Source organism: Salarias fasciatus, chromosome 1 (assembly GCF_902148845.1).
Source record: "Salarias fasciatus chromosome 1, fSalaFa1.1, whole genome shotgun sequence".
Classification (NCBI taxonomy): domain Eukaryota; kingdom Metazoa; phylum Chordata; class Actinopteri; order Blenniiformes; family Blenniidae; genus Salarias; species Salarias fasciatus.
In genome coordinates, this window is record NC_043745.1 from 9,718,430 (window position 1) to 9,746,258 (window position 27,829).

Below are 27,829 nucleotides of genomic sequence, written 5' to 3' on the forward strand. Positions count from 1 at the left end.
GACTTTGCTTTTAGAGGCACTTGCACAACAATAATCAACTGAAAACGATTGGTTTTGCATTTTCATTTCAGAAAAGCTTTGCGTTTCAAAGGCAATGTTTTGAAAATGATCGCTGGACACATGGAAATGGCAGCAATGCTGAAAACAATAATACGGTAGTTTTCCTTTGGGGTCATTAGCAGGAGCTGTGTGTAAATGTAATACAACCACCTACGAATGGATGTGGACAACAGTACGCTGTAAGTAATCAAACTCCTTCAAACTGGCTTTCGCATGGGCTCCCTGTCATATGTAATGGAAAAAAAAAAGGAAGATGATGTAGAGAATGTACAGTTTATTGGAGAAGCTCTGATGAATCCGAAAGAGTGTGCAGCATAAACAGAGCCTGCATTCACTCCCTGAGATTGGGTGTTTTCAGAAAGCAGTTTTCAAAAAGTTTAGTTTTCAGTGCCTTCAAGCACCACGGTTGGATAAAGTTAATCCCCATTTCACTTGAAAATGTTGTGAAAATGGATCCTTAGTTGGGATCGACTCCAGCACTTCTCAACCTTCATAAGTAGCATGGATGGAAGGATGGATCGATGGACAGACGGGCGGGTGGATGGGCTAAACGGAAAGCAGAGGTCTTGCTTCATCTACAATCCCTAAAGAGTGTGTCAAATAACTTCCACGGGTTTGTTTTAGGAGGTCACAGATACATATTTAGCATGTCTAAATATGTATCTGTGGCCATATCATTGTGAGACTTGGACTAGCTGGGCCATGCTAATGTATTTATACTTGTACTAAGTGAATGCCCATTGTGCCCTTGGAAAAACTGGCACCACGTTAGACACATTTAGATTTATATTTTGGTCTATTTAACAACTTGGTGCATACTTAATAAAACTGGCATGATGCTGAAATTTTACTTGAAGATAATACATTTTCATGCATGTATTCTATTTATTTCCACTAAAACACTTGTATTTGTGGATGTTTGTGTATTATTGTGCTGTCATTTCACTGATCTGCCCCCCCCCCCCCCCCCCCCCCCCCCAGTGTCTCCCTGAACTAAAATGAGTCCAACTCAGCTTCCTAAAATCTACAAACATATTTTTCTTAATGCATGCCACTTTTTTCTCCATTAATCAGAAGAATCCACATATATATTCTGTGCAGGTGGTGGTTATTAAAACTTATACCCATAATTTTGTTTGTGGTAAAACTTTATAAAGAAAAAAATATATATATTGTTAGATAGTGCATCAATTTCTTGATAAAATATATTGAGAAATGAATCTTGGGTCATATTGCCCAGTCTTGTTATTAGGTGTTTCATTTCATTTTTGTTTTACCTGGTCTTCATGAAGATGCCTTTTAGCCTCACATAAAACTAAACCTTTTTTGTTTCTTCAATATATTACATTATTTCTGTCATTTATCAATTCACCTCTTTATTTTTTACATTTCAGTAATCCTCTATTTCCTATATCAAGAGTTTTCTCAGTTCCTGTAGTAAGTTCCTGCTACTGTATTTTCTGCTTTCTACTGGTGGTTGGTAATAAGGCTTTTCATGGCTCTGCTTTTAGCTTGTCTTTAAATATTTAGGGCCTGTTAAGTTACATTGAAATTGTAAAAAAAAAAAAAAAAAAAGTCTGTCAAACGCCATGTAAGAAATGAAAATTTTACTGTGCAACCAAATGTATCCCCACACGGTAGGAAAACTTCCACCAGATTCACCCATACAGCCATGTGAAGCTGACTTACAGCTGTTCATTAAGGTACAGCCACATGCACAGACTCCGGAGCTACGTCACGCTGGGCAAACGGAGTCTCTGGTGTCTTCCTCCACAGAAATTAATGATTGGAGAGAAACACTGTGAGGGGTGGTTTTCCACTTTCCACTAGAGCCAACCCACAGTAAAGTGATACAAATTGCAGGTTCGGTTAAATGAAGATGTCTCTCCTTTGTCTCATGTGATTCATTTCTTAATCAATTACTTGAGTGTTTTTTTTTTTTCCTTTTTGTAATAGCATCAGCTTGTCAACACTGAAAGCAAGCACATTAAAATTCATCATAGAAGACATTAAGAAAAGCACAAACTGTAATAAATGGCTGCCGGTCAGTGAACAGTGGTTTGATTTGCATGCAGCTTTATGTTGTGCTCTCCACTATCAGGCCCTGCACACCCACACACGTTTTCTCTTACTCCAGCTAATGGGGCCTGCTTTCAGACAAAAGTCAGGTGGAGTTATGGTGACAAGTACTTGAGCTCATCAAACTACTAATAATAATGATGAGGGTGTGGGTTGTCCCACCCCAACAGGTCCAGCAGACAGGCATCCAGACACATACTGCATGATATCAACACCTGAGAGAAGTGAAATCACCTGTGCCGGCAAATTTATGGAGAGAATTTCAAGGGGGGGGAGACAAGAGTATGTAGCAGATAACACTTGTGAGTGATACTTACATACAACGGAGCTTTCTGTGGATTGAGTTTCATGTCCGTGGACACTGAAAAGAGAAGATCAAATGACAGCTTTAGCTTAGTGGTAAGGTGCAACAAAACAATTCAATGTACTTGAACAGTGCTTAAGACTTTCCAGACGCATTAAGCAGCTTAACAAACTGTCAGCATTCACATATTAGTGGCTGCTTTGGCTAATGTCTTCTTCAGTGTTTTTCTATAAAACATATTGGCATTTTGTCTTCAGTAGGTTAATGAAAACTTTTCCTTTAGGCAAGTATCGCTCACTTAGGCTCCGTTTACATACCAGCGCTTCAAGGGAAAATGCATCGTTTTAGTTTCAGAGAGGTTTTGCATCTATACGGCAATGTTTTGAAAACAATGTCCGTTTACACGGAAACGACCGAAATCCTGAAATCGATACAGTTAGCATGCTTGGCCACCAGTTGGTGCTGTTTGTAGTTTTTGTTATGAAACCACACACGCATGCAGTGAATACGGTAGAAACGTTAACAATGGGAGTACACGGTCATTCGTGTGGACAGACCAAGTTGGATTGCTATTACAGGTGACTCTATACAATGAAACTACCAAGTCCCAGGAGAAAAAGGACTGGAAGCCATGCCTTTCCAGAAACCGCCATTATCGTTATTGTCTATTTACGTGCGCATGTGCAGAAGAAAATTTACTTTCGTCGCGGTGCACAAGCGGAGTAGCACTATTTCAGAAAAGTTGCAGTTTTCCCATTTCTAGTCAGTGTTTTCAAAACGTTCCACCTTGGGCGCAATTTAGAAAATGTTGCGTTTTCAGGAGCCCTGAGCACCACTGTCATGTAAACGGGCACCCAAAACGCAACAAAACTTTTCCATTTTCACTTTAACTCATCATGTAAACGTCGTAGCTGTTGCTGGCGTTGTGTTGCAGTCTGTCAGCAATGTCGCTGCTACGTCAGAGAAAATGTCTTGGTGAAATGTCTGCCAGCAATTTTTGTTGGTTTTCATCAGAACATGAAAAAGGAAACTGAGGTGACAAACTTATCTGAAAGCCCAACAGTGCACTCCCTGCATGAACAAAGGTAACTAACTTGTGAATATATACCAGAGCATTTAGATCCCAAATGTTTCTCTCTGTATGCTAATATTCCAAGCAGCAGCTATTGTGCCGACTCCAAGGGAGCTGACATGCAGACTGCTGGAAAAGCAGGTTTTGGTACGCTTGCAAATGTACTGTGGTGAGGTTCAATTTAAGTCTGATGGCAGTGAGAGTGCAGCGCGGACCGAGAAGCTGTAAGTCGACCAAAAACAGGATGTGACAGACTTTACAAGGACCGTATCCCCGCAGTTCATCGTGACTGACGTGCAAACTGGAGGAATTCCTGTGGATGCCTTATCCCTTAAGAAGCTTCTCATGGAAGGACTTGGAAAAGAATATCTGAAAAACAATTTTCTATCGTTCGTAATACAATCAAAGTCATTCGAAACTATGAGTGAAAGTCCTTCATGTGATATCTGCAAAAACTACCCGAACTGGCTGGCTGCATTGGATAGAGGTTTGAAAATTAAAAAACATAAACAGATTTTCCAATGGTTTTATGTGTGCAGTGCGTGTCTGTGTGTTTGTGTGTGTGTCCAGGACTTGTTTTTATATTCAGTTTTCAAGTGAAATGCATCAATCAGTAGAAGAATAATAAATACTTCTACATTGCGGTGAGCCACAGCAGGTATAAAGCAGAATCAATACCTTGCTCAGGGTTTAACACAACTATTTAACTGTCACTTTGACATTTGACAAGTGCACCATCATCCAAGATGTCACTGGATTGTCACTTCTCATACAGAAACAGTGCACTGAAAAGAAGAAGCAGAAAATAAGATCAGTAAGTGTGCTTTAACTTCTTCCTTACTTTTGCATCAAAAGGCAAATTGTATGCACCTTTTCACGATGTATACAAAAACAGCGTAGGCGATAATGCAAGTATGCTCAAGAAACATTGATGTGATATAATTACCGATGTGAATGTTGTCATTAGGAACTGCGTCACCCACACCTGTGCACGCTTCAGTCTATCACTTCAAGGTGTCAGGTTATTTCACCTAACTACAGCTTTTGTTCTGGAAGCAAGGTTCACACACTTCACTATTTTCAGGCCTCGCATGAAATCCATGAAGGCGGTTGCAAGTATCGAGAAAAGCTTGCATGTACGGGCTTCTGAGGAGGCAGGTGGTGCATGTTTGAAAGGAAAATCAGGTAATGGCGTGAATCAAACAACAGTTTGTTAAATAGAATTATATAACAGCATATCAATGGCATATAGGGGTCAATTTTACCAAAAATAACACGCTTATTAAAGTAGTTTCCTTCGCATTGACATGGGAATAGTTACTTCAAATCAAGGTTACAGAAGTCAAAAAAAAAAAAAAAAAACAATTCTCTTATGCTACAGTCTGAAAAACGTCAGCGTTTTTATGCTTCTGTCCGTCCAATTTTTTCCATCAAATCCATTTCTTCTAAGGCTCCCATTAAATAAGCTATACCTGTTTGAGTCCAACTCTTGTGCCGGTTGGCCATCTTGGAATATGTGCCTCATTGTGACAGTACAAGGGATATAATTCTGTTCATTCTGTGTGTACTAAGTTTAAGTGGAATGAAGATTCACATGATCAAGGAAATATTTAATTACGCTTTAAAATCTCAATAAACATGGAATCATTCTTTCCGAATAAGGCATTTACACTGAAATTTTTCATCTTTTTAAAGATCAATTAATTTGTATTCAGCATTGAAGGGGAACTAAAACTCATGTGAGTGTGGCCCATGAGGAATACAATATGTGGGGCGATTAATAACCCCAACTAGCTGACTTTATCTCTGTATCGTCATACTTTGGAATGTTCTCGCCCATTATTATCAACACTCATTAATATACAAGACACAGAGACAGATTTGTCCCCAAAACCATCTTTTAATTGATTGGAGGGCTTTGTTTAAATGAAAGGTTTCAAAGCTGTCATGCCGGGTAATAAAAAATGCAACAATAACTTCATTTTCCCACAAAAAAAAGCTTGAAAATCAGCTCTAGCAGCATCAGAACATTGTTGTCGACAAGGTGGCTGCTAAGCCCGACCCTGGCAGAGATCCCAAAGCTCGACGGGAGGTTAATAGTGCATGAGTAGAGAACAGACACACAGAATCACACATGGGAATACACACACACACACACACAGACACGGGTACGTACGCACGGACACACAGCAGCTCATCATCCTACTACCTCACCTCTACTGGTGCGTATTTGTTCAGACACCCACAGAGAACGATGACAACATTTTCTGCGAGCCCTAAGGCTCATCCTTCGATTACCTGTCAGTTCTTCACCAAGCAAACTAAGTAAAAGAAGATTAAACCACTGGTAACACTATTCTCCCTCTACTGCAAGGGGTTTATGCGGCGGGTAGATCAGTTAGCTGGATTTACCGGCTCATGTTCACATTTGATTCCCTGACTCCCAGTCCGGGACGCAGGCCTCAAAGCCGTTTTCTGGGCACAAGGTCAGAGGCAACGAGTGTGTAATTACATCCAAACAAATGTATTACTGCTGCAGACTTGAGGACGAACGAGCTGGAAACCTTTTTCGTTGAACTTCCTTCAAGAGGTATCCACCCGCCTGCATTCATGAACTATTGGAAGGACCAGTCAGCTTAGAGAGGCCCGTATTCTCCTCTGTTATTTGCAGAGACAATTTTCTTTTGTTTGCTGTTCTCTGGCACTAAAACAAGTCCTTGCTGCTGGCCTCAGTGGTCAGCAGTACATTAATCACATGAACTCCACAGCGGGGGAGGCGGCGACAAAAGGCCAGGACCTAATGAGTTCAGCAGAGAACTCCCAAAAAAAAGAGTCAATGCTGGGTTTGACAGAGCGCTGAGGCACGGTGGGGCCAATTCACTTTCTGCTGCCCAATCCAAACATTTTTCCACTTTTCTACTAAATAAATAGGCTGGAGCTAGAATTAGGCGGATCAGGTAAGGGGATAATCAGTAGCTCTAATAATACTCTGGAGTCTAATCCTCTTGCCTTAAGTGCACTGGGCCAGGGACCAGCTTCCTCACCACATGCACAACTTTGACTGATAAGACTCACACATAATGCCCCCAAACAGGCCCGCTGCTTCTTTTATATTTTCATATTGCGGACATTTGTCATCTGCTGCTGCTCTTTCATGACCACTCGGCAGTACGGGAGCGTGCATGATTCGGCATTCTTAACTCAAGGATGCTTTAACGAGCCTAACTGACAGTTTTATTGACTGCAGCAGTTGGTGTGCCTTTGTGATTTTATTTACATGACATCTGAAAGACCGTGAGATGACCTATGTCAGTGAACGACAAGAAAATACTTCCAAAGTAATGGCTCTGCTCAATTCAAGTATTTTTTTTACCTTTGAGGACAGAGCTGATAACATTTATTCATCCAAGAAAGGTTTCTGTGCCCTTTATCAGCTCTGTCCTGCTTTACATTCCTGACACATTCATAGCAGGCAGCGGGACACAACAGCTTAGCCTGACACTGTAATGGCCATTTCTTTGCCGTCCTAAGCCCTTGTGACAGGCTGATTTTCACCGGCACGTCAAACTGAACCTTCCATCTGCATCTGAAACTGGGGAAAGTTCAGGGAAAAAGAAAAAAAAAAACACCACTTCAAGACAAAGTTTCACATCTGCAGTTTCTTCACAAGCAAAAACTGATGGCCACTTGATTTCTGAGAACAGGCTTGCATGCTGTCACCTTGTATCCAGTTCATACCAATTTATACCTGTGTGGAGACATTGTGACATCTGAGGAGTGAAGCAGGGCAGCAAGGACAAATGATCTGTTGCATAACTTTGTCACAGAAATGTTTCAAACTGGCAGCGTTGAACCTGTAGAGCAAAGCTCCACCAAGGACAAGAGTCCCCCGTTTTAATTTGCTACTAAAACTATTCATACCATGTAAAAGTATGCATGTGCCATGCTAAAGACCTCTGGTGAGCAGGTAGGATTGCATGTTTCTATGATGTAAGCCACAATTTAAAAACAGGAAAGGTGAATCTGTAAATCCACATAACAATGATTTTCCTTGCACAAAAAACACACTCAATAAACAAAGTACAATATAACTGAAGTAAACCACATCGAAATGAATGTCATTATGAGTTTGCACTGGCTGCAGGTGGAATGAATTAAAGCAGATGACTTCCAGTGGGTATTTAATAAACTCTGAAACGCTTTCACTAACAGGAGTCCTTGATCCATATGACATCGATTGCTTTTGCCAATCAGCAGAGTTACAACTAACATAAATGACTATTCAAAGTTCTTTAGCACCTGCAGAGAAAATAAATATAATAAAAGACAAGTGTAGGCTTACCTGGGATATGGCACAAAAAGTAAGAAAATATGGTCACAGTGACCTTTGACAAACAGGAATTTTACTCATTGCGGAGTCCAAGCGAACATCATTCGAGCCAAATATAAAAACATCCCCTCTAGGTTGTTTTCTTATTTTTCTTGGGAAGATATTAAAAAAATAAATAAATAAATAAATTTTGAAAAATCTGAGACCACAATGACTTTCTTCTTTAACCTAATCCATTTTGTCATTTACGAGTCAGAGAGTAAACGTGTGTTAAATCTAAAGAATCTGCTTCAAGGGATCCAGGTAAAACGGCTTCAACAAAAAACTGAAAGTATAAATAGATGGTATGGTATTACAGAGTGTTACATAAGTCATGTGGAGGTGAAAGCTCCTCCTATTTGTATATTTGTTGTTAGATCGTGTCTCACCAGTTCATTGGTCAGAAGAAAGATATTTTGATTCTGTTTCAACAGGAGGCCGGCTTGACAGTAAAGTTAAGCTTGATTTTTTTAGTTGGAAAGATGAGCGTTGATGAATCAGTCAGGACTTACCACAGACAGTGGAGTCCATGTGTTTGCTACAGGAGACCAGAGAGGTTAAAATTACACTGGGTCTCACTCCACACATTCCCAAACAGTGTATTTACTGACATTACTTTGACACACAGTGTAGTTGTACTCAGAGCAGAAAACATAACATTTAGCAAAAACACAGTGGAACAGGTAAAATGTTACACTGCTGCTCTATTCAAAACAAACTGCCACCTCCAGTGCCATGTGACGACCCATCTGACGCTGTACTTTCCTCACTTCTCACTTCTCTTCTCGAGGGTGGGGTTTTTTTTTTTTCTTTTTTTTCCCTGCTTTGCTGGGATGAATATTACCCGCAAAAGGAACTTGACTCAAGACGACTGCATCATCTCAGGATGAAATTGCTCCACTGGGGGGGGAGGGGGCGGTTGTAACATTACACCAGACACAAGGACTTCCTCTTAAGCCTGACTGCCACTCTAATCTAGTTAGCCTATCTGAACTTGTAAAACTGGCCACTTTAATGGGTTTTTCTGGGAAAAGCTCGCACGTGTTCACATTATTTCTTTATAAAGGGGCATTTCAGATGTGTCATTGACTATTTTTGGATCAGTCAAAGAAGAAAAGTTATTTGTTCCGTTTCCCTCATGTAGTGGACTGGAAAACCTAAATGACCAATTCAAACTATCAGTTCATTTCAAAAAACATAGAATAAAATGTGTGGATATGTACGTGATGTGGCAGATACTTTTTCATGATGATACAATGAACCAGCAGAGTTAGAGTGTCTTCAACGGCATTCATATTTGTTGAAAGGAAGAACTGTTAATGATGAGAGAGAGGCCAAAGAAGCAGTCAGCAAGGCACAATATGTATTCAATAACCACGCACGGCAGGCGAGGTGATGGTTTCGCTTCTCTTTTTAATCTTGTTGTCGTGGCTTTTTAAAAGTAAACGTTTCAGCTCCGCCAAGCACATTCTTGTTCACGTTTTAGATTTTAATTCAGGCATATGTTAGTTTAATCTGTGCCATCTGTTTATTATTCAAAGGTTTTCTCTGAGAGGTGGGATTTAACAGATAACAGTAATCCAGCCTGAAACAATGAACTGAAAGGGGTCACAGACTCCGACAACAATTCTCTGTGTGTTCACGGCGACAAGAGACTCTTTCACAGAGGAGTCACTTGATTCTTTGTTAATATAATATGAAAACATCCTTGAATGCATGTTTGATATTGGACCCCCACTGACCCATTTACTTCCGCTGACCTTGTGGTCACACTGTATAGTGGGCGTGACCGTCCATCTGATCCAACTCTTCCTCCTGGGCAGCAATAATCATTCAGTGAGTGCACGGGGGACTTCCAGCATGGTTACATCTGTGGGTCATTTCTCACTTCAACTCCTGTAGTAGAAAATTCCATAGAAAAGAAGTTTACACTGAATGCATTGATTTCTCTAGCACATAAAGCTGCTCAGAGGTAAACAAGTTCCAGGCAATTTACTGCTACAAGATATTCTGCTGCTGTGGTTAATACCTGAACTTCTAGGTCACGCTACAGTGTCCGTATCAAGGATATAAATCTATAACTGTAGAAAACAATAAAACTGAGAAACCAGAACAAGCTGCCCAACTAAATTAACTCTTAAAAATACAAAAAGAAAAAACAAAAACTGTCATTGTGTAAAATAGTTTATCTCAGTAACTGATTAAAATCTACATGAAATGAAACCAGAAGCACATGTTTGTAGCTCTGCAATGTATTTTCCTTTAAAGAAATAATGGGGAATTCAGAAATAAAGTTCCTTGGTAACAGAAGAACCTTGAGAAATGACATCCCCTCAGCCCACCCTACAGCCACCCGACACCTGCTTATAGAGATTACACAAGCCATTAACTCCCTCTACAACACCGGGTGCAGCCAGCCTTCAGCCGCACTCCTTAAGAGTCTCTATTACGGCAGAAACTGCCTTTGAACTGCTACTGGAACAGAATTTTCTCCCTCTGTAGCAGAAAGACCTCGCGTGAAGCGGGACATCAGCCGTGTTCAAGTGCAGAGCCATCACAAATAGGCCAATAAATCTAGAGACAAAAGGCCCTCAATGCTGGGATCGGAGTGGCGATATGCCGAGTCAAGGGTTGTGAATAGACCTGTTATGGCTTCCGCAGGTCCCCTGGCTATCAAAATAAGCCATAATAGCCATGTGACTGCAGCGTGAATGGGAGGATGAATAGGATTAGCTTCACAACTCATTAATCGGACTGTCAGCTGAGGATTCCCCAGCACAGCCGCAGACGACACATTGCGACTTTTGTAAAGATAAAGACATTCATTTCATCTGATAAATGCGTCGCTTTTGTGTAACCATCGACCCAACCCAGGGTTTCGTGCAACCAGGTGAGCTGCATCATTACACCCCTACAATTATTGACTGACACAAAGGGAAACCCTGTATTTTTCACATTAAGGACTAATCTACAAAGAGAGTATGTGTCTGTTGGACTGTAGTTGTTGTGCGACAGTCTTTATGAAAGCATCGGTTGGGAGAAAAGCTCACCAAACATCTCTGTTGCTAACAAACACGGCATCACCAAATTTCACAATGTCCACCTGTCTCTACCATGAAACTATCAATTTATTGAAAGAGAAGCAGAGTGTTGGTTTTACACATTAATAAATTGGCAACATTTTCAGAGCAACTATGAATAAAAACACACAATTTGCATGCCAGGCCACTAGTTGGTGCTGTGTTTTTGTGATCAAACCTTGCACGAATGTACGTAGATAAACAGTATGATGGTGTAAACATGCAAACTCTTTTTATCCCTTCTTAGTATCTGTTGTAAGAATTGAATCTCCACTGAGCCAGATGAAACGGTAATGAATGGAATTTCAAGGGCCATTTTCAGAGACTTACTACACTGCTGCCCTGCAAACGAACAGCCAAATAATCTTATCCACAAATTGGCATTAGGTAAAAAGGTAAAATGACCGCACATAATGACTGTGTGCAGGGCATAGTCGCACTTTGTAAAACCTGCACTCAACATTATTCAACTTGAATCTCCTTGTAATGTGTGACATGTGGCTTTTAAGCTCGAGGTGTTTCATCACTGCCAAAGGGTGTGCATGAAATCATCGATCGAGGGTCCTTCAAAAAAATAACGCAGACTTTAAAATCAATCCAGCAATCAAGCGGGGCCAGAGAGGCGCATCGTCCCTCTGAAAGCCACTCGGTTCTAGATATAGAAATAAAGATATAGTGTGCACGTAAGGCTTCATCCAACAGCTATCCAACTGTCATCAACAAGCCGGCCATAGAAAGTGTTTGTGCTGGCGTGTCTGCTCCAAGGTCTCAATGTTTACCTCGGCTGTGAAAAGAGAGCATGAAACACATCAACCCTTTATTGAAAAACAATGTCAAAAAAAAGCTTCATGCTGAATCTGGTGATAAAATAGGTCATATATACTTAAATTGCACCTGCAAAACAAGCAATATATAGTTTTACAGAACTGTTTAGGAAGCGCAGAGCTTCATAGTTCAGTGTTTCTAGGTCAAAACCCTCCCATTGGCCATTAATTAACTCGAAGAATGTCAGTGTGGATCCGTGTTATGGGGACAGCAGTTACCTGTGGCTGCTTCTTCGTGAAGCCCTTTGAATTCATTCCTGCACAGTGAGCTGTCGTCAAGGACATGTAGGAAAAACCCATAAAGAGGGACAGAATCCCGATATAGACCTGAAGTGTCATCCAACACCAGGGATCCACGATAACAACAACAGACGAGGTTCACATCTCACTGAGGGTGCGAGGAATGAGTTTGTGGTTCACCTATGGAGCCTCACAACAAAATATAGTGGACGGGAACAACCTGGCCTGGATACCTCCTCCTTCTGACTCCATGGTCTTTTTTGAGCACACACTAACCTCATACTGTATACATGCACGTGTCAAAAACTTTAAAGGCGCTTTCATCCACAGAAACTGTAGGCAAATACAATACAAACTTTAAAAAAAAAAAAAAATTTAAACAGTGGGCAGATTTCGGGGTTCAAATCCCACTCAGGTCAGTCTTGCTGTAGATGTCAGGCCTCTAGGTACAGTAAGAAGCTTCGGCTGAAAGCCTCCACCAAATGGTAGTGTGCCCAGTAAAGCATCCAGTCTGGTGCAAAGCCTTGTGAAAGACGTGCTTTAGCTGTTCTTCCAGTTTCTTGTTTTATTATAAACCTGTCTCTTCCACTTTTTGCTCAGATTGGAAGTTTTGTAACTTTGTGCAGAATCACTTTTAAAAACTGCTGTGGAAGTAGAGACAGACTGAAACACATCCTTATAAGGTGGAGCCTCGGCATGTAGTTCGTCTTGCAGTTCCAAAAATAACAGTTTCATACCAAACTCAAACAACAACTGACTCATAAGTGTGGGATTTCTCAGGCTCTACACAATCATTTCAATTCATGAAGAATTAACTATTACACTTATCTCAACAGCTTAGTTTTTACATTTCTGAATTAATACAATCAATAGAAATTTCCACAGTGTAGTTCTGAGGAAAATACAAAGTTACCTGTGGGAATTTCATGTTGTTTTTTTTTTTTGTTTTGTTTTGTTTTTTTTCATTTGTATTTTCCTAATAGATATCTGGAGGGGAAAAATGCATTCCGTCAATGAAGACAAACCTTTAGGTAGCTGGGCAGCGGAAACATTTACTCCTACCCGAGAGGGAGAAACACAAGGTGGAAACACCTGCTGCTGATGCAAACAGGATGCCCATTGCCTTGTTTTCCAACCCTATCCCATATTTCCTCCCTGGTTTAAAACTCAACATCTGAACCAATCGCCATATTGCAGTAACATGGATACAAATGTTTTATTTACAATGTATGTATTATGTAATATCTATATTATGTAATTATTATGTAATGATATATTATTTTGTGAGTGACTGTAAGTGATTGATTCTTACCACCTATGCTGAATGAACAGAAAAAAAAAAAACACTGTTGAGATTACCCACTGTCAGTTATTGGAGAATAAATAGAGTTACCAGTAACCACTAAAAGCCAATTAACCTCTTCAGGTTTTTAGTGTGTTAGTTATTCCATTCAATATTTTTTTGTATTTTACCTTTCTGTACCATAGATTTCAATTTTATTGGCTGTTTGTACACTTTGAGATGTTTAGTATGTTCAGCATCAAAGCAGCACCTCGCCATAGACCATCTCCATGACATATCTGCTATATCAAGTGTATAGATCACAGTTTTTTGTTTTTTTTGCCGTTCTGTGACTGCAAAGCCCATAGAAAATCTATCTGAAATGGATCGTGATTTGGCAGCAAGTTGAGGATTTTCCTTCACCATGTCAATGTATGCCCATCCCACAATGCACAGCTCAAACAGGCTAATGAGCATTGTGGAGGATGCATCCTGGCTGTTTTCACACCACACTCACACAGAACCAGAGGTCGACAATAAACTGGAGGTGGTTTCTGAGCAGATGTTACGGTCCACAGCAGAGGGCGGGCCTTGTGTTCACAGATATTCAGCCAAAACATACTCAGTCTCACAACTCGGCTGGGCCGCTCAAATGAGAGAAGGATTTTAAAATATCACAAACAACTGTGAGAGCAAATCGTGATGGATCCAGTACTACAAGTAAACGAGTAATTTAGTTTCCTTCAACATTCTAAAGTCCCAAACACAGATTTTCTTGAGAAACCTTTACATTTCCTGTCAGAGCTCTAAATCGTGCCACACTGAGGGAGGGTAACAACTCTGTGTGGCTAAACTGGGTTTGATGTTTAACTCAGAAGTTTGTTTAACCTCTCATGTGCCCTCTCCTTGGATAACCGCAAGTTACTCGCCCACCACGATGACACGAAATTCACCCACAGCAGGAAGAGGAGAAAAAAAAATCAGAGCAAAGTACATCCGTCTGCTTTATGTTGAACCCTTGTTCGATTCTTTTTACGGTTCACTATCAGCGCCGCTCTTCTGGGGCACGGCTAAATTAGTCGAGGCTACGTCACCTCCTCAACAACGCTGGCCACAGTAACTCGGACACACTGTGTTGACTGCCATTTAGATAGTCACGGTTGTTTGATTTAATCAAACCTGCGCATTGTCTCCACGGACAGATATGAGGCCTTCGCGGTGACGCGACCTCAACCTGCCGCACAAAAGCCGCCTCTGTGCAGGGGCTGCACACAAACGCTGGCTGACAACACAAGGCCAGGGGATGAAAGGTCTCCTCAGTGTTTGGTGACAGTTATTACCCTCTCCACTGAAACCAAATACCTGTGGGCCCAGATAGCATTATCTTATTGGGAGGCACACCGGGGGCCAGCCTGTAATCAGGACCTGTGCCTTAAATAGCTCCCCCTTCCACAGGTTTTATGCCCCCTCTGCCCATCTCTCCTTCCAAAGATTTTTACAGAACAGTTCAACTTTGTGACTTTTTCAAAGATTCAACCTGAGGAAAAAAAAAAAAAAAAATTACCACAAGATCAACAGGGCAACAGCTGCCTTTTCAATTCAGCGCCATTCCGTTTCAAATGCACAATCCACTTTCTGACAGATTCCTGACTGACTCGGCGAGCAGTGTGTGTTTGGCTTTATTTACCGAAGCGAAGGCCGGAGGAAAATCTCTCAAAATGATCAATAGGACATTTCACTGTCAACTTACCGCAGTTACTCATTCAAGCATGGTGAGCGAGATAACAAACCGACAGTGAAAAGAAGACTGAGTAAAGAACTAGAAGGAGAGACAGGGAGATGGGAGACTTTTAGAAAAGGAAAGTGTTTGTTAGTCCCATTTGGGAGGTAAGAGGTTTAGCCAGGAGAATCCCGAGCAGCGCTAACCCCCAGCTTCACACAACAGGCCTGATCAGATTAATATCACCCCCACTGCACGACTGCCTGATGTGCACTGTGCACAAAGAACTCCTCAGACTGCTATTACCACCATAATTTAAACCTTTGAAAAGGCAACAATGGAACAAAAGCAATGCATTAGCCAAATCTTTTATCGATACCGTGCCGTGGTTCTGCGGTCGGTGCAAGTAAATAAGTCTTAAGTTTGAGTCTCAGCTCTGGCTGCTTCTGAAGGAAAGTGAAACGTGCAAGACTGGTCCATCAAACACTCTAAATTACACACAAAAATCTGTGTTCTTGTGTGTTTACCCTCTGACACGCTCTTCACACCATTTTAAGGTAATCACATGTTCTATACAACCCAAACAACTCGATGTCAGCTCAGACAGCCATACTTTTGAGAAACGTGGGCTTGTTTGGGGGTGTGATCTGCCAGCAGTACCCAGAAGATTTGTTGATTCACAAAGGTTTGAGTGTTATGAAAATACAGATATATCCTTCACATCAGATGTGTGACCACATTTTTTTATGAGCTTGACAGCACAACAGTTAAATACAGGCCAATACTAGTCTGAATTAAAAAAAAAAACAACTACTGTTGATGGCCTCTCCGAGATCAACATGTCAAGGACCAAATCTTTTTCTTTAACATCATAATTTATAGACTTGTCAATTTACGGTATATAACTGAAGTCAGGTGAAAAGAAAATACATGTATGGGAGAAGCATTCGATGCTTTTGAAGACATGTCCCTTTGATGTAGTTTCTCATTGGCTTAGCATTAGCCTATTTCCTGTTCTACTTGGCTACGGTATCTTTACGCTCAAAACTCATGAAAAAGTTGCTTTTTAATTTGTGAAGATGATTCAGTATGTCAAACAAGTATTTTAAGTGAGAAAAGTATTCATTTGTCACGATGTTTGCAACAATCTGAAAAGTTGTATCAAAAAATACACCAACTCAGCCTCCCCTTCATTCCTTATCTGACTAAAACTGTTTAATTATTGAAAATAGAGGACTTTGCATTTTTGGACATTGACCCACGCGAGGGAACAAAACTCTGTATCAACTTGGTAAATTCCTGGAATTTGTAATAAACCCCACATGGACAAAAATAATGATAAAGCTAAAAAATAAATTAACATTGGGCTAAAAATATGTGTAATGTGTCAAAATAAGTATTAAGATGGAAACCTTATGAGGAACATTTCCATTATTCCACATGAATAAAAACCATCCTAATTTCTGACTGTGTTTGGAAATGTAACGAGTAAACCCTCCGTATCTCACCTGAAACATGTCTTCCATAAGAATGTAATTGGTAGCACTAAACCATTATTTTGGCTTTAAAGAAACAAAAGCCCTGCAAGTAACTGCATGCAGAGAGAAGAAGTAATTTCCCATCAAGTGTGACCAATTCTAGGTCTAACAGTGGTCACACGTGTTGCTGTTAAACCCACAGAGAGTTCTCACTAAAGCAGACATTGCCAGGTGCATCACAGTGAGACTTTCCCCGGGGGATCATCATCAAAAACGAAAACAACCAGCACAAAACTGTAAATTCAGCAACAAGCATCACGATCGCTCTTGTTTGGTCGTCATCGTAAAAAAAGGCTGCACGTTTGATTGCTCTTTTAGCTCAGACACTGCAAACCAGGGCACAACTTTAAAAGAATTTCTTCCCAGCTAACTAAGCCGCTCATGAAGGTGGTGGTGGAAACCTTACCCACCGTGTATTTGATGATGACGGCTGCCAGCGGGCTCCCTCAGGTGCACGATAAATTCATTTTAAATCCATCAGAGAGAGCAGGTGTGTTTATACTCGGCAGGTATCCTCAGTAGGCATGCGAGCTCTCGCCGCACTGATTACACTGAGCTAAATATGGCTTTGTGCTAACACAGACAGCAGGCTGATCAAAGCCCTGATGTCAGAGGGAAGGGGCGGAGCCTGCAGGTCCACAGGTCAGGTGTCTGCAGTGCACTGCCGTGGCTCGGAGCACGTGCATGCAACTTGTTTATCAATCATGCATGGTCACCACCTGTTTATATATTTATAAAGATGCTCCCGGAACACTCAAATAGTTTTTTTTTTTTTTTTTCATGAGGCTATTGAATATAAAAGATTTTGACAGATCTCATCACAGCCTCCAAAGACACAAAATAATCTAATAATGTTTCTAAATAATTAAAAAGGGTTATAAAACAATAAATAAGCAGTTATTGTTTATTTTATTTTAACTTTACTGCTTAGCAGTAAAGTTAAAATAATAGTTTAATCATCAGTAACTTTGTTACACTGACAAAGAAACTTGCAATCATTTATTGAGGCTTTACAGTGCAAATAAGACTCAAATATCCTCGGCCAAATGAGCTTGCAGTTGTTTTGGTACTTTAAATATTAATCATTAGATATGTTACGGGACCATATCAAGGTGTTGCTGTTAAAGCATGGGCTTTGTGTTGGGATACCTCAAATAACTTTTACTCTTTCTAATAATAAAGCCTAAAACTGTAACAAATTATTTAAAAATAACCTATAGCAATATTGAGTATGATCTCCATGTACTGATGATGTACCTGTGTTTTTGACTTTCATTGGTGTGCTGTTAAAGAACTGATCTCAAAAATGACTTGTATTTATTGTCCTCCCAACAGAAAAAAAGAGACTTCCACTCCTGACTGGTTTAACTGCTGCCTGGACAAAACAACCCATCAGATGAAATTAATGTGTGATGGACATTTTTTTCTTTGCCATTTCTAATATTGTTGTACAATTCTATATTATTGCTGGTACTTTTCAAAGAGTTTTTTTTTTTTTTTTAAAGGGTTGAAATAATCTATTTGTGGGGATTTTTTTTTTATTCACAATTTTTCAGCATTAATGTCTCCTGGCCTTGAGCTCTTGCGAAAACTATGCATCTGTAGCTTCGAAAATACATTAAAACATTGGTTTCAATATTGATGCAAAAAATCTGCAAAAATGTGAAAGAAAACAACAAGTAAGCTCTGGAAATGCGCTCGGTGACCGATACTTGTCGACGTCCAAGCTGGGACAAGGAGATCATTTTCAATTGCTCCACACTAGAAAAACAGATAGAACTTCAGCCGGTGTTCAACCACAGTGTTGCGTGTAATGTGAACACACTCCCGCCTCGTACTTTGTGATAAACAGTACAGAACAGTTCTGTGTGGTCCGTTGGGACAGATGATGGCAATTATTCAAACTGTGATGGGTTAATGTTGTAAAACGGAGTTCAGTGCGTGAAATTCAATTGAGATCAAATCAGATAAAACTTATTTTTGATTTTCGATTATTTTAAATACACAACTTTGCTTTCTGGCAATGTAAGTACCGACTCAACCACTAATTCTCCGCCAATCCTCCACATGGTAATGAATAGACATGCTATTACTTGAGTCTTGGATCCCCACTGGAACCAGCTTGATCGCGTTCACAGGTAGGAATCACAAACATCGCCTGCATACTGAAATAAGTCATCAACAAGCAGACAGGAGATCACTTTCACCAGCTCCAGTCTAAATCCAACAGTAAATACTTCCCCTTGATGCACCTTGACTATCCAGTTTTTACATCTGTTAGCACCAAGGGAACCTGAACTCTTCCTCGCATGTCCTGTTTCTTCTTTGTTTGCTTCCTAATCTTTTAGCACACTAAAGGTTTGGTTCTATCCATATGTTGAAGCCTCAAAAGATATTTTTTGGTGGTACTTCATGAAAAAGTTACTTTGATGGGGAGATTCATCATCAGATGTTTGGATCGTTGCAGTGAAGGAATTGTCACCAGATTGCTTTTCAATGGACAGAACTCAGATATAAATTCTAATAAGCTCAGCTGAGTTTAGCTCAGTGCAGGGCGTGTGCACGATTCGCTCGCTAAACAATTAAATGTGCCAGTCAGCACCACAAATAATAGTATGGTGGTATTAATATGGAAACCAATTAGTGTTTCACTCATGTACAAGGCTGATTAACTTAACAGCCTCCTTCCTCATAGTTTAAAACAAACATTATGGTGGAAGCTGGATGGGTGGTGTCTTGCAAAAACAAAGTGGTCCAGCAAATACTCTTATCTAGATAGAAAATGAACTAAGGGCAACACATGGGCTGTAAAGCCCAGCATTTAATAACTACACAGGAGCAGTGCACAACCACCTTTAACTCAAACACTTGGATATTAACCTTCACAGTCTGAGAAGACAGTGGCCTCGTGATGCCTGTTTCCAAATAACTTCACTGAAGATAAAGACTTCAAGAGGTTTACAGAGTATGCTGACCTTGAACATCCAGAGCTGCATTTCTGAGCATTTGGCTTTTTAAGACTTATCAACGAGTTCCAAATGAAATTTGTGTTTCTTCGACAGAGTAATTAGTCGCCAGGAACATCCCCAGAATGCCAATGTGTTGATTTCCTACTTACTTAAAGGGTTTTGCTGGTACCAGACAATGGTAAATACTTCATTTTAAGCCAAACTTCATGAAAACAAGTTCTCCCGTTTTTGTGGAAAGCCAGCTGGAGCTCTGACAGCAAACCTTTGTATCACCACAGGCGAATTAACAATTAACAGCAAAGTCTGCTCGATAATTTCCAGGAGAGAAGAAAAACCACTGCAGGGCACAAAGTTTGGACGCTCTGGAGAGGACTGCTGTTTTGGAACAATGAGTGCGGCTGCTGTTTGGCGTGCTGAGAGGATTCCAGTGATTCCAGTCTTAACAAAAACTAAGTCAAGGCTTTATTGTGAATATCAGCAGGGGGAATTCAGCTATCACCCTGCCAGCCATACAGGAACCTCTCCCTGAGGCAGCGTTGAGCGATGAACTGGTACCTGCAAGACTTTTTCTAATGTTTCTATTCCACGGTAAATGCTCAGTAATTACAAGGCCAACACCGCGCATATCCTCCATCATCATTAAATTAGGGGGTTTGAGGCGATGAGAAATTGGCTGGGTTCAAGCTTGGAGCCAGCAGAATCCTTGTGGAAATTTACAGCAATCCAAATGGTAGGCCACCTCCCCTTTCATTTGTCTCTTACACTGAAGCTAAATACACATTTCTGACGTGGACGGCCTCGAGAGTTTTGATGGGAGAGTCAAACTAATCGGATTCTGTTTTGTGGAAACATATCCTGCTTCGCTCCCGATAGCACCAGTCTCGTGAAAAACAATATAATTGTGGATGGATGTTTACTGGCTTATTGGGAGTTGGCACTGCAACAACTCAACTTCAGCTCAGTCTACTTCTGCTCTCACTTTCTGTCACTCGGGTTAATGGTATCTACTGAAGAGACAGAAGCAACAGAGATTTTGTTTTGGAATGAAAAACATGGATACCAAGCAAAAACATTCTGAATAGTCACAGTCATGCTTCAGTGTTGTTATTTGGATGACAGTTGGCTCTGAATTCAAAAGCCAGTCTTGCATTCTTCAGCATTTTTGGAGAGCAAAACTGCAACAAACTGTTTTTCAGAATTTTTTACATACCTAAAATTCATGGTAGACTGAGCTTTTAGAGCTGGACTACAGCTGTATCTGAACTTATAACTTGGAATGACTTCATTTGAAAACATTAAAACCTTCTTTATGCGAACATCTCGGACTGCACACAGCCATATTGAAAGCTCGATTCAAAGTCATTCCAGCAAACCGGTTTCAACAAGAATTGTGCCTTTGCGGTGACAGATATTACAACTTCAACTGTACAAGTCCAAAAACAAATCAAAATTCTTGGAAAAAAAAAAGCTTTAATTACAAACTAGAAAGGGCATGCTTGAATGTGAAATGACAACCGCTGCACTGGATACAAATTCTTCAAGTGCAGTCAAACAACTAACTCCCAGTACGTAACTGGTCAAGAAAGCCAGTGGTCGCAGGATCTAACTTTTTTTTTCCTTTTTAAAAGGACCTGCTCATAGTCCTCTGGGAGTTCTCCAAACAGCAGCCATAACAACCATACAGTTTAGTGTGATGAGTGTCAGCAACAAATGACAAAAACCTGCTCTTTAAACCCTGTTAGAAACCCTGTTGAAGAAACAGGTAACAGCAGAAGACAGTGCAGATATGACTGCATCAAATACCATTATGAATCACCGATCTATGGGTATGAGAGCAGTAACACACCGAGGACTGATTCATAGTTCACACAGGAAATGTTTATTGTGACCGTACAGCTGTGGTTAAATTTGGTATTGATTCCTCACCTGGTAAGTTTGGTCCAGTTATTAAGCAACTGACGGTTAGTAGATGTTAGCTGTGCTTTACACATGACTGCATGCTGAGCATCAATCCTCCCTCTATGTACTCAGCAGTACTCTCATCCAACACACACACACACGCACACGCACACGCACGCACACACGCACGCACGCATGCGCTCGCGCTTAAAGTCGAGGATCAGTCAATAAAATTTCCCTCCATGTGTCGTTATGCTCAGTACTGCACACGTGGTTCACTGCATACTGGGGTTGGGTGATAATCCAGAAATAAGGTATTCTGCTTGCAGTATCTAAAAATACCAATGTTGTCAGTTTCATGAATGTAATTAAAAAGAACAAAAAAAACCCTGCTGTGTGCATAGGCCTAAAGGTGCCTAATGTATTGATAAATCTAATTTATTAAATGCGACTTCAGGTTCCGTTCAAACGACAAAGCAAAACCTCCAAAAAACAGAGCAGGCTCTAGGACTATATCATGATATTGTTGTGGACTTTTCGCACAGCTGGCACAAAAATCAAGCTGAACTGGGACTCCTAGAGCATGTCAGGGTAATACCGTATACCCCGGGAAAATGTGAGGAAGATTTAACGTCATCAGTATCTGCTCAATGCCCAACTCTACTGCACATACATACATATATCCTCTTTTATATACAGCTCCAAATTCTTAAACGTTTGTTCATTCTGTGACCTTGGTAATGTTCATCAATTTGATGGTAAATAAAAAGTTCCCAAGCATTCGTTTTGTATATTCTTACGAGCTTGATGAAATTCTGTTCAAGACGAATAACTGAAATAACTCCAGTTATTATTTTCAGGTATTTCATCAAAACCTTTCAACAACTGAAATGATCTTAACATTACTCAGGACTTTGACATAAAACCCAGACATGAAAAACCACAGAGGCAGGAAACTATTCTGCATTCAGTGCAGCACTGTGGTAAAACACAAGCAGAAGTCTTTCTCCCCCTAACAGAAGCTTCAGAAATGTTTTAATTAATCCAAGCAGGACGGCATCATGTGATGCTGACAGAAGAAGTAGCTTAAATGTTGTGAGGTGAAACTGTTTGCTTTGACAGCACTCACTCAGATTTGTTGGTAACATTACTTCAGCCTGTGTTAAAGAGGTTATTAAAGTAAGGTTGAGCAATGAAACTTGTTTAGTGAAGGCAGTTTAATTGTCATAGGTGATTACGTGACTCATTTTTAGGAGGCAATCATCTGAATTGAATAAGCAACAAAAGGCAAGGCTTTTAGAAGCAAAGTGGACCAAACAGACCAAAGCAGGGTTGTTTGTGTCCAACATTTGCACTTTTTTTGCTTCCTTACATACATTTGTGTCAATCTGTTTGATTTAAAGCTTGTAGCAGGAGTAGCTTAATGTAAAAAAAAAAATAATAATAAAATAAAATTGAAGCTACCAAAATCAGCCAGCCTGTTGCCTTGCAAAAAAAAAAAACTGTTTGCCCGTAGTGGATCAAATCCCAAAGATACTGGACCAAATCAAAATTATATTTGTACCTATATGCATTGGGGATTTTCTAAATTCATCTGTTGACCAAATGTGTAAATAGTCGGGCTGATGTTCTGCCACTGACGTCTTCTGAGGAACAAATGTCTGAGAATAGATTATAACTCAGCCATCCAGCAACCAAAAGCGGGAACGAACTTTTATTTTAATTTTCCACTTAGAAAAGAAGATGGTTTCCTTTGCATTTGTAAAGGTAATAATCCATATTCAAATTACCACTGATCATTGTTGGCATGCTTATTTCTGAGAAACCAACACTTACGGACTGATTGTGATACACAGAAACTTAAAAAAAAAAAAACTTTCCACTAGTATGCTTGTCTGTCTTTGCTCTCCAAGCCTTCTGAAATATAGCCATCCAATCACAGACCAGACTGTCAATAGTGTCAATAACAGAAAGACAGAAGAGCTCACTAACTGCACTTTTTCTTTTTTTTTTTTTTTTGTTTTACAGCTTAACAGCTATGAAATCAAAATAAACCTATATCTACAAGTCATACGAGAGTCCAGTCTATTTTGATATAAAGATTTATAACCCTTGTACAGGGATGTTTATAATATTGACCAGATTCTTTCAAACTCACTAACGTGATTCAAGCAGATGTAAAATCCTAAAAGTAGAATGACAAGTGGAAAGTTGATGAGCTGTGAGGTTGGTGGTCCAAGAGTCTAAATTTACCAGGCTAACTATAAGCCGGGGTTTATGTAGGTACAGCTGGCTGCCAAAGTGCTAATAAAAAAAAGTACAGAAACTTTATTTACTTTTGTGTATTACACCAGTAGCTATGTGAAATACATAAAAGTAAACCTTTAGCTCTCGAAGTGCCAGGAGTGTTTCGGTTAATCCGACACACCTACTGTGTAACAGTTTCAGGAAGGAGTCACGACAGGAGCGTTTCCTTCTTTCGGGTTGTCACCTCCTGTGCAGAGCAGCACGAGGGGGGACGGTGAGCGCGCTGCCTACATTCACAGTGACTGAGTCAGATTTACAGGCGAAAGGCATCCGCATGGAGTCACAGGAGGAATACAATGAGCAGGCTGCGTGATGGACACCAGGGTCTGCTCCACTGAGTCAACCATGACTGGAAGAAATCTCTGAAAGGACTCGTCACAAAGTGTTTGACGAATAAAGATCTGAGATCACATAAGGAGATACAGCAGCTGTGTCTAGTGCTATCCATCCCCAAATTCTGCTTGATTTCTTTAAAAACTTCCTTAAAACCAGGGATCAGTGGGGGAAAAAATGTGGTGTGGGATCCAACATTATTACCATGGGTGTTAGTGCCGGTATTAGGAGAGCTTGTCAGATTAGTTCTGATTTTGAAGCAGAAGATAATCCTGCAAGACACTGGGAATATGTAACACAGTTTGTGTCTGACTTCCCCTGAGGGAAATTCAACTTAAAAAGACCCCCAATCTGTTTCTCTGTGGTAGTCTGTCCTCAGGCTCTGGCAGAGTGGCATTGAATACAAGTAACACTGTAGGTGAAGATGAAACCCAGGGTGTGATTTCAAAGCCAACCCGTGCAGCATGGAAAGACCGGCTTGGTCGTATGGAGGAGCACGAGGAGCAGCTCAAACTGTAAATGAATGAGTCAGGTACCGGCTTCACTGAACAATGGCATGAAAAATAAAGCATGGCGTTAAATCCTGTCTTACAGCTGTACAAACAGGATGTGGTCCATGCTGCCCAAAACATACCTCAATGTGCCAAACGCTGTTTCTATTTAGGACACAATTATTAATAAATCATATTTTATATGGTTTAAAATGTCAACACTAATCAAGATGGGGGAAGGAACTGTCAGATGCATTATAAGTTATTATAGCTGAATGAATAATAGGTCTTCCAAAATAGTACTTATTTAAATATGTTTTTACTTCATGTTTTTTCATGTTTCAATTATATGCTTTAAGATTTCAATATATTGAGGCCTAGCTGGTATTCCCTTTATTTTATTGAGATGCAGGTATTTGATTCTATTGGGAGATAACACAGAAGTTAAGGATATCACTTTCCTTATTGAGTAACCACAATTTAAATAGTCTCAATCTGATTTTCAACAAGGCATGCTGCTAAATTACTTTAAAAATGTTCTGGGATTCATTTATTTTTAGTTACTTGATAGAGCTGCATTGTTAAGGGGGTAATTTATATGTTTCAATCATATTATTCTTACTCATTTAAATCCTACTTTTTTCTTATGATGCCAAAAGGTAAACCAGAGTTGAATTTACATCGTTAAGGGTTACATATTTAAATTTAATTGTAGCTTATTGGTTGTTCGGTGATGTCACATGCTTCTGATGAACATCACTGCTGAAGGCCCAGCCATGCTGGGTTCCTCCGTCCTCTCTCGGCTCTCCCCTGTTTCAACGAGCTCGGTTCTGTTCGCCTCTTATCGATTCGGTTCGGCTCTCCTCGGCTCGGCTCGGCTCGGCTCAGAAACGTGAGAGTCGCCCACTGTGGCCCTGCAGACCCTGGAGGGGGATGTCATGGCTACCGAGCAACAAGTTAAACCCCGGCAGCCATTAAGCAACTTAAGTAAAGGAAAAAAACAAAAAGCTGAATAAAAGACACAGAAAGCCGCAGACTCCATTCATGTCCCGGGTAATAACGAGCTGTGAGTGGCTCCTCTTACCTCCAGCAGGAAAGCTCAGCGTGAACAAGCCGCAGCGTTAAAGCGCATAATAATCCTCCGTGTGGGGGACGCCGGGGAGCGGGGAGCCGGGAAGGTGCGTCCCGGTGAAGAAGAAGCAGCTCCGCGGGGTAACAGTGGAACAGCGAGCCGGAGGTCACAAGCTTTCCGTCCGCGAACAGGACGGCTGACTTTAGTTACAGTTGTTAGTGTTTCCCCGGACAACTCAATGGGAGGGAGGGAGGAGTCTGCACCGGGACGGGCGCTGCTCGCATGAGGGACGAAGTCCGAGTCTACCTCCAAACTTTTACACTCCGCAACAAGTTCTCTCCTTTACAAACACACGCCAGCACGCGAAACATGGCGAGGAGTGTTACATGAGAGTGGCAGTCGGACTAAGACAAAAGTATCGTGGCCACTCCTTGGTTCGAGGAAGAAGCTAGCAAGAGTTTCATCATCATCATCCTCGGTGGAATTTTCACAATTAAAGACTCTTGAAAAAAAAAAGTGAAATCTTTTTTATTTAAATCTGTCCAGTGGAGACATCAGATTGCTTCTTTACATGAAATTGGATTGGTGTGCCAGTTTATGTGCAACAGGAATATGATCTATTCAGTCCCCATGTGCCACAATGTAGTTTTGGCTGCTATTTAATAAAACCACGCACACACATGCAGTGGCATGGACATTCGAACATAATGACCACAATGTTGGACTGCTATTAAAGGTGACTGTCAGCGTAAAACTATCAAGTGCCAGGAGAATATGGTCAGGGAGTCTTGCCACTGTGGAGGTTTACATTTTTATTGTGCATTTGCAAGACAACTGTCGTGGTGCACATGCACAGCAGCAATTTCAGAAAAGCTGTGTTTCCTTCCGACTACACAGAAACAGGGTAGGCAAAGTTTCTAAAAGTTCAGCCTTGGGAGCCATTTTCAAAAAGTCGTGTTTCCAGTTGCTCTGAGCATCTTTGTCAAGGAAATAAACATCCAAAAAATGCAAGAAAAGTTTCCCATTTTCACTTGAAAATGTTGTCAATACCTCAGTCAGTGGATCAATCCGCCTTTTTATGACATGCTCATAAGATCCAATGCCTCGATTTACCTGCAAGCCTACCAATTTGGTCAATCAGACTAACTGAACTAGTTTACTTTAGAAACTGAAACACTAAAGTTGTTTTGAGTCTGATTAGAACTCTTATCAGATTCTAAACGAGGTTACACCACCTCAACTGATCTGATCACAATTTTACCCATATAAGGTCAATCTAATCAGATTGTGGCATTTACATGACACAACTTTAATTGGATTGGTGCTTCATCTGATTACGTAGCTTTTGTATGACACAAATTATTAAACATGCTGCCAAATTTTTTTCAGAATAGAGTAGCAGTTCTAAAAGAGTCACAGAGAGATTAAAATGGTAAGCGAAACAGTGCACAACCTTGAGCAAGTTGCAGTTGCAGATTCAGTTCTGCTTCTTAGAAGAATGAGAAAAGTTATACTTTTCACTGCATCTGATCACTAATTTCTACTAAGTTGTATTTAGAAGCATCACAATATCTACAGCTGTGACTACATCTGCATTTGTGTTGTCTTGTGACTGAAGTGTGGAGAAAATTCCTAGTGGCTGTGTGAAGTGCAACAATCTCACCAAACATTTGTTTTATTTTGAAGGATGCGTCATGAGCTGAAGAGGAGAAAACTCTGCTTCAAACTTATGCAAATAGCAGATATGTGAAAGTAGTGTGACTAGTGAAGAGGAAATGAAATGGAAATATACTGTTCACCCTTTGGTTATGCTTTCCGGTTAGAAACTCTTCATGAAAATAAAGCTAATTTCTGGTCTTTCACTTGTTTACTTTGCTGCTCCATTTAAATTTGTGTTGTGTCTTGACAATGAATGTATTTGAGTTTGATTCTGTCTGATTTCACGGTTTTCTTGCATTCAGATCACATCGAATTGAACAATCTTTCACTTTAGGTTAATTCTTTGTTCATAACATCAATCAAGTCCAGACAATACTGTCTGAGGTTCAAAAAGTTAATATTCCTCATTGTTTTTATCGATTTTGATGCAGATCCATTCAACCCTCATCCTGTCTGGAAGGTGAAAGTCACTGTCCTTGTTGTTCACTTTCATTTGTACCCTCACTGAACTCCCCTGTCCTTCACGTGCAG

General features: G+C 40.4%; 1 protein-coding gene across 3 annotated transcripts in view; it reads right to left on the reverse strand.

The window, feature by feature from the left end:
* Positions 1–25,986, reverse strand: part of akap13 (A-kinase anchoring protein 13) — a 134,954-nt gene extending 108,968 nt beyond the window's left edge. For 2 of the 3 annotated variants that reach the window (XM_030088069.1, XM_030088060.1), the window contains exons 1-2: positions 25,652–25,986; positions 2,457–2,500 (exon numbers count right to left, since the gene is read on the reverse strand). In XM_030088069.1, the coding sequence (XP_029943929.1) occupies positions 2,457–2,489 (33 nt within the window). In that variant the 5' untranslated portion in view covers positions 2,490–2,500; positions 25,652–25,986. Of the gene's footprint in view, positions 1–2,456; positions 2,501–16,974; positions 17,013–25,651 lie in introns of those variants that run through there. The other variant, XM_030088049.1, reaches the window with a different exon arrangement.
* Between the last annotated feature and the right edge of the window lie 1,843 nt (positions 25,987–27,829).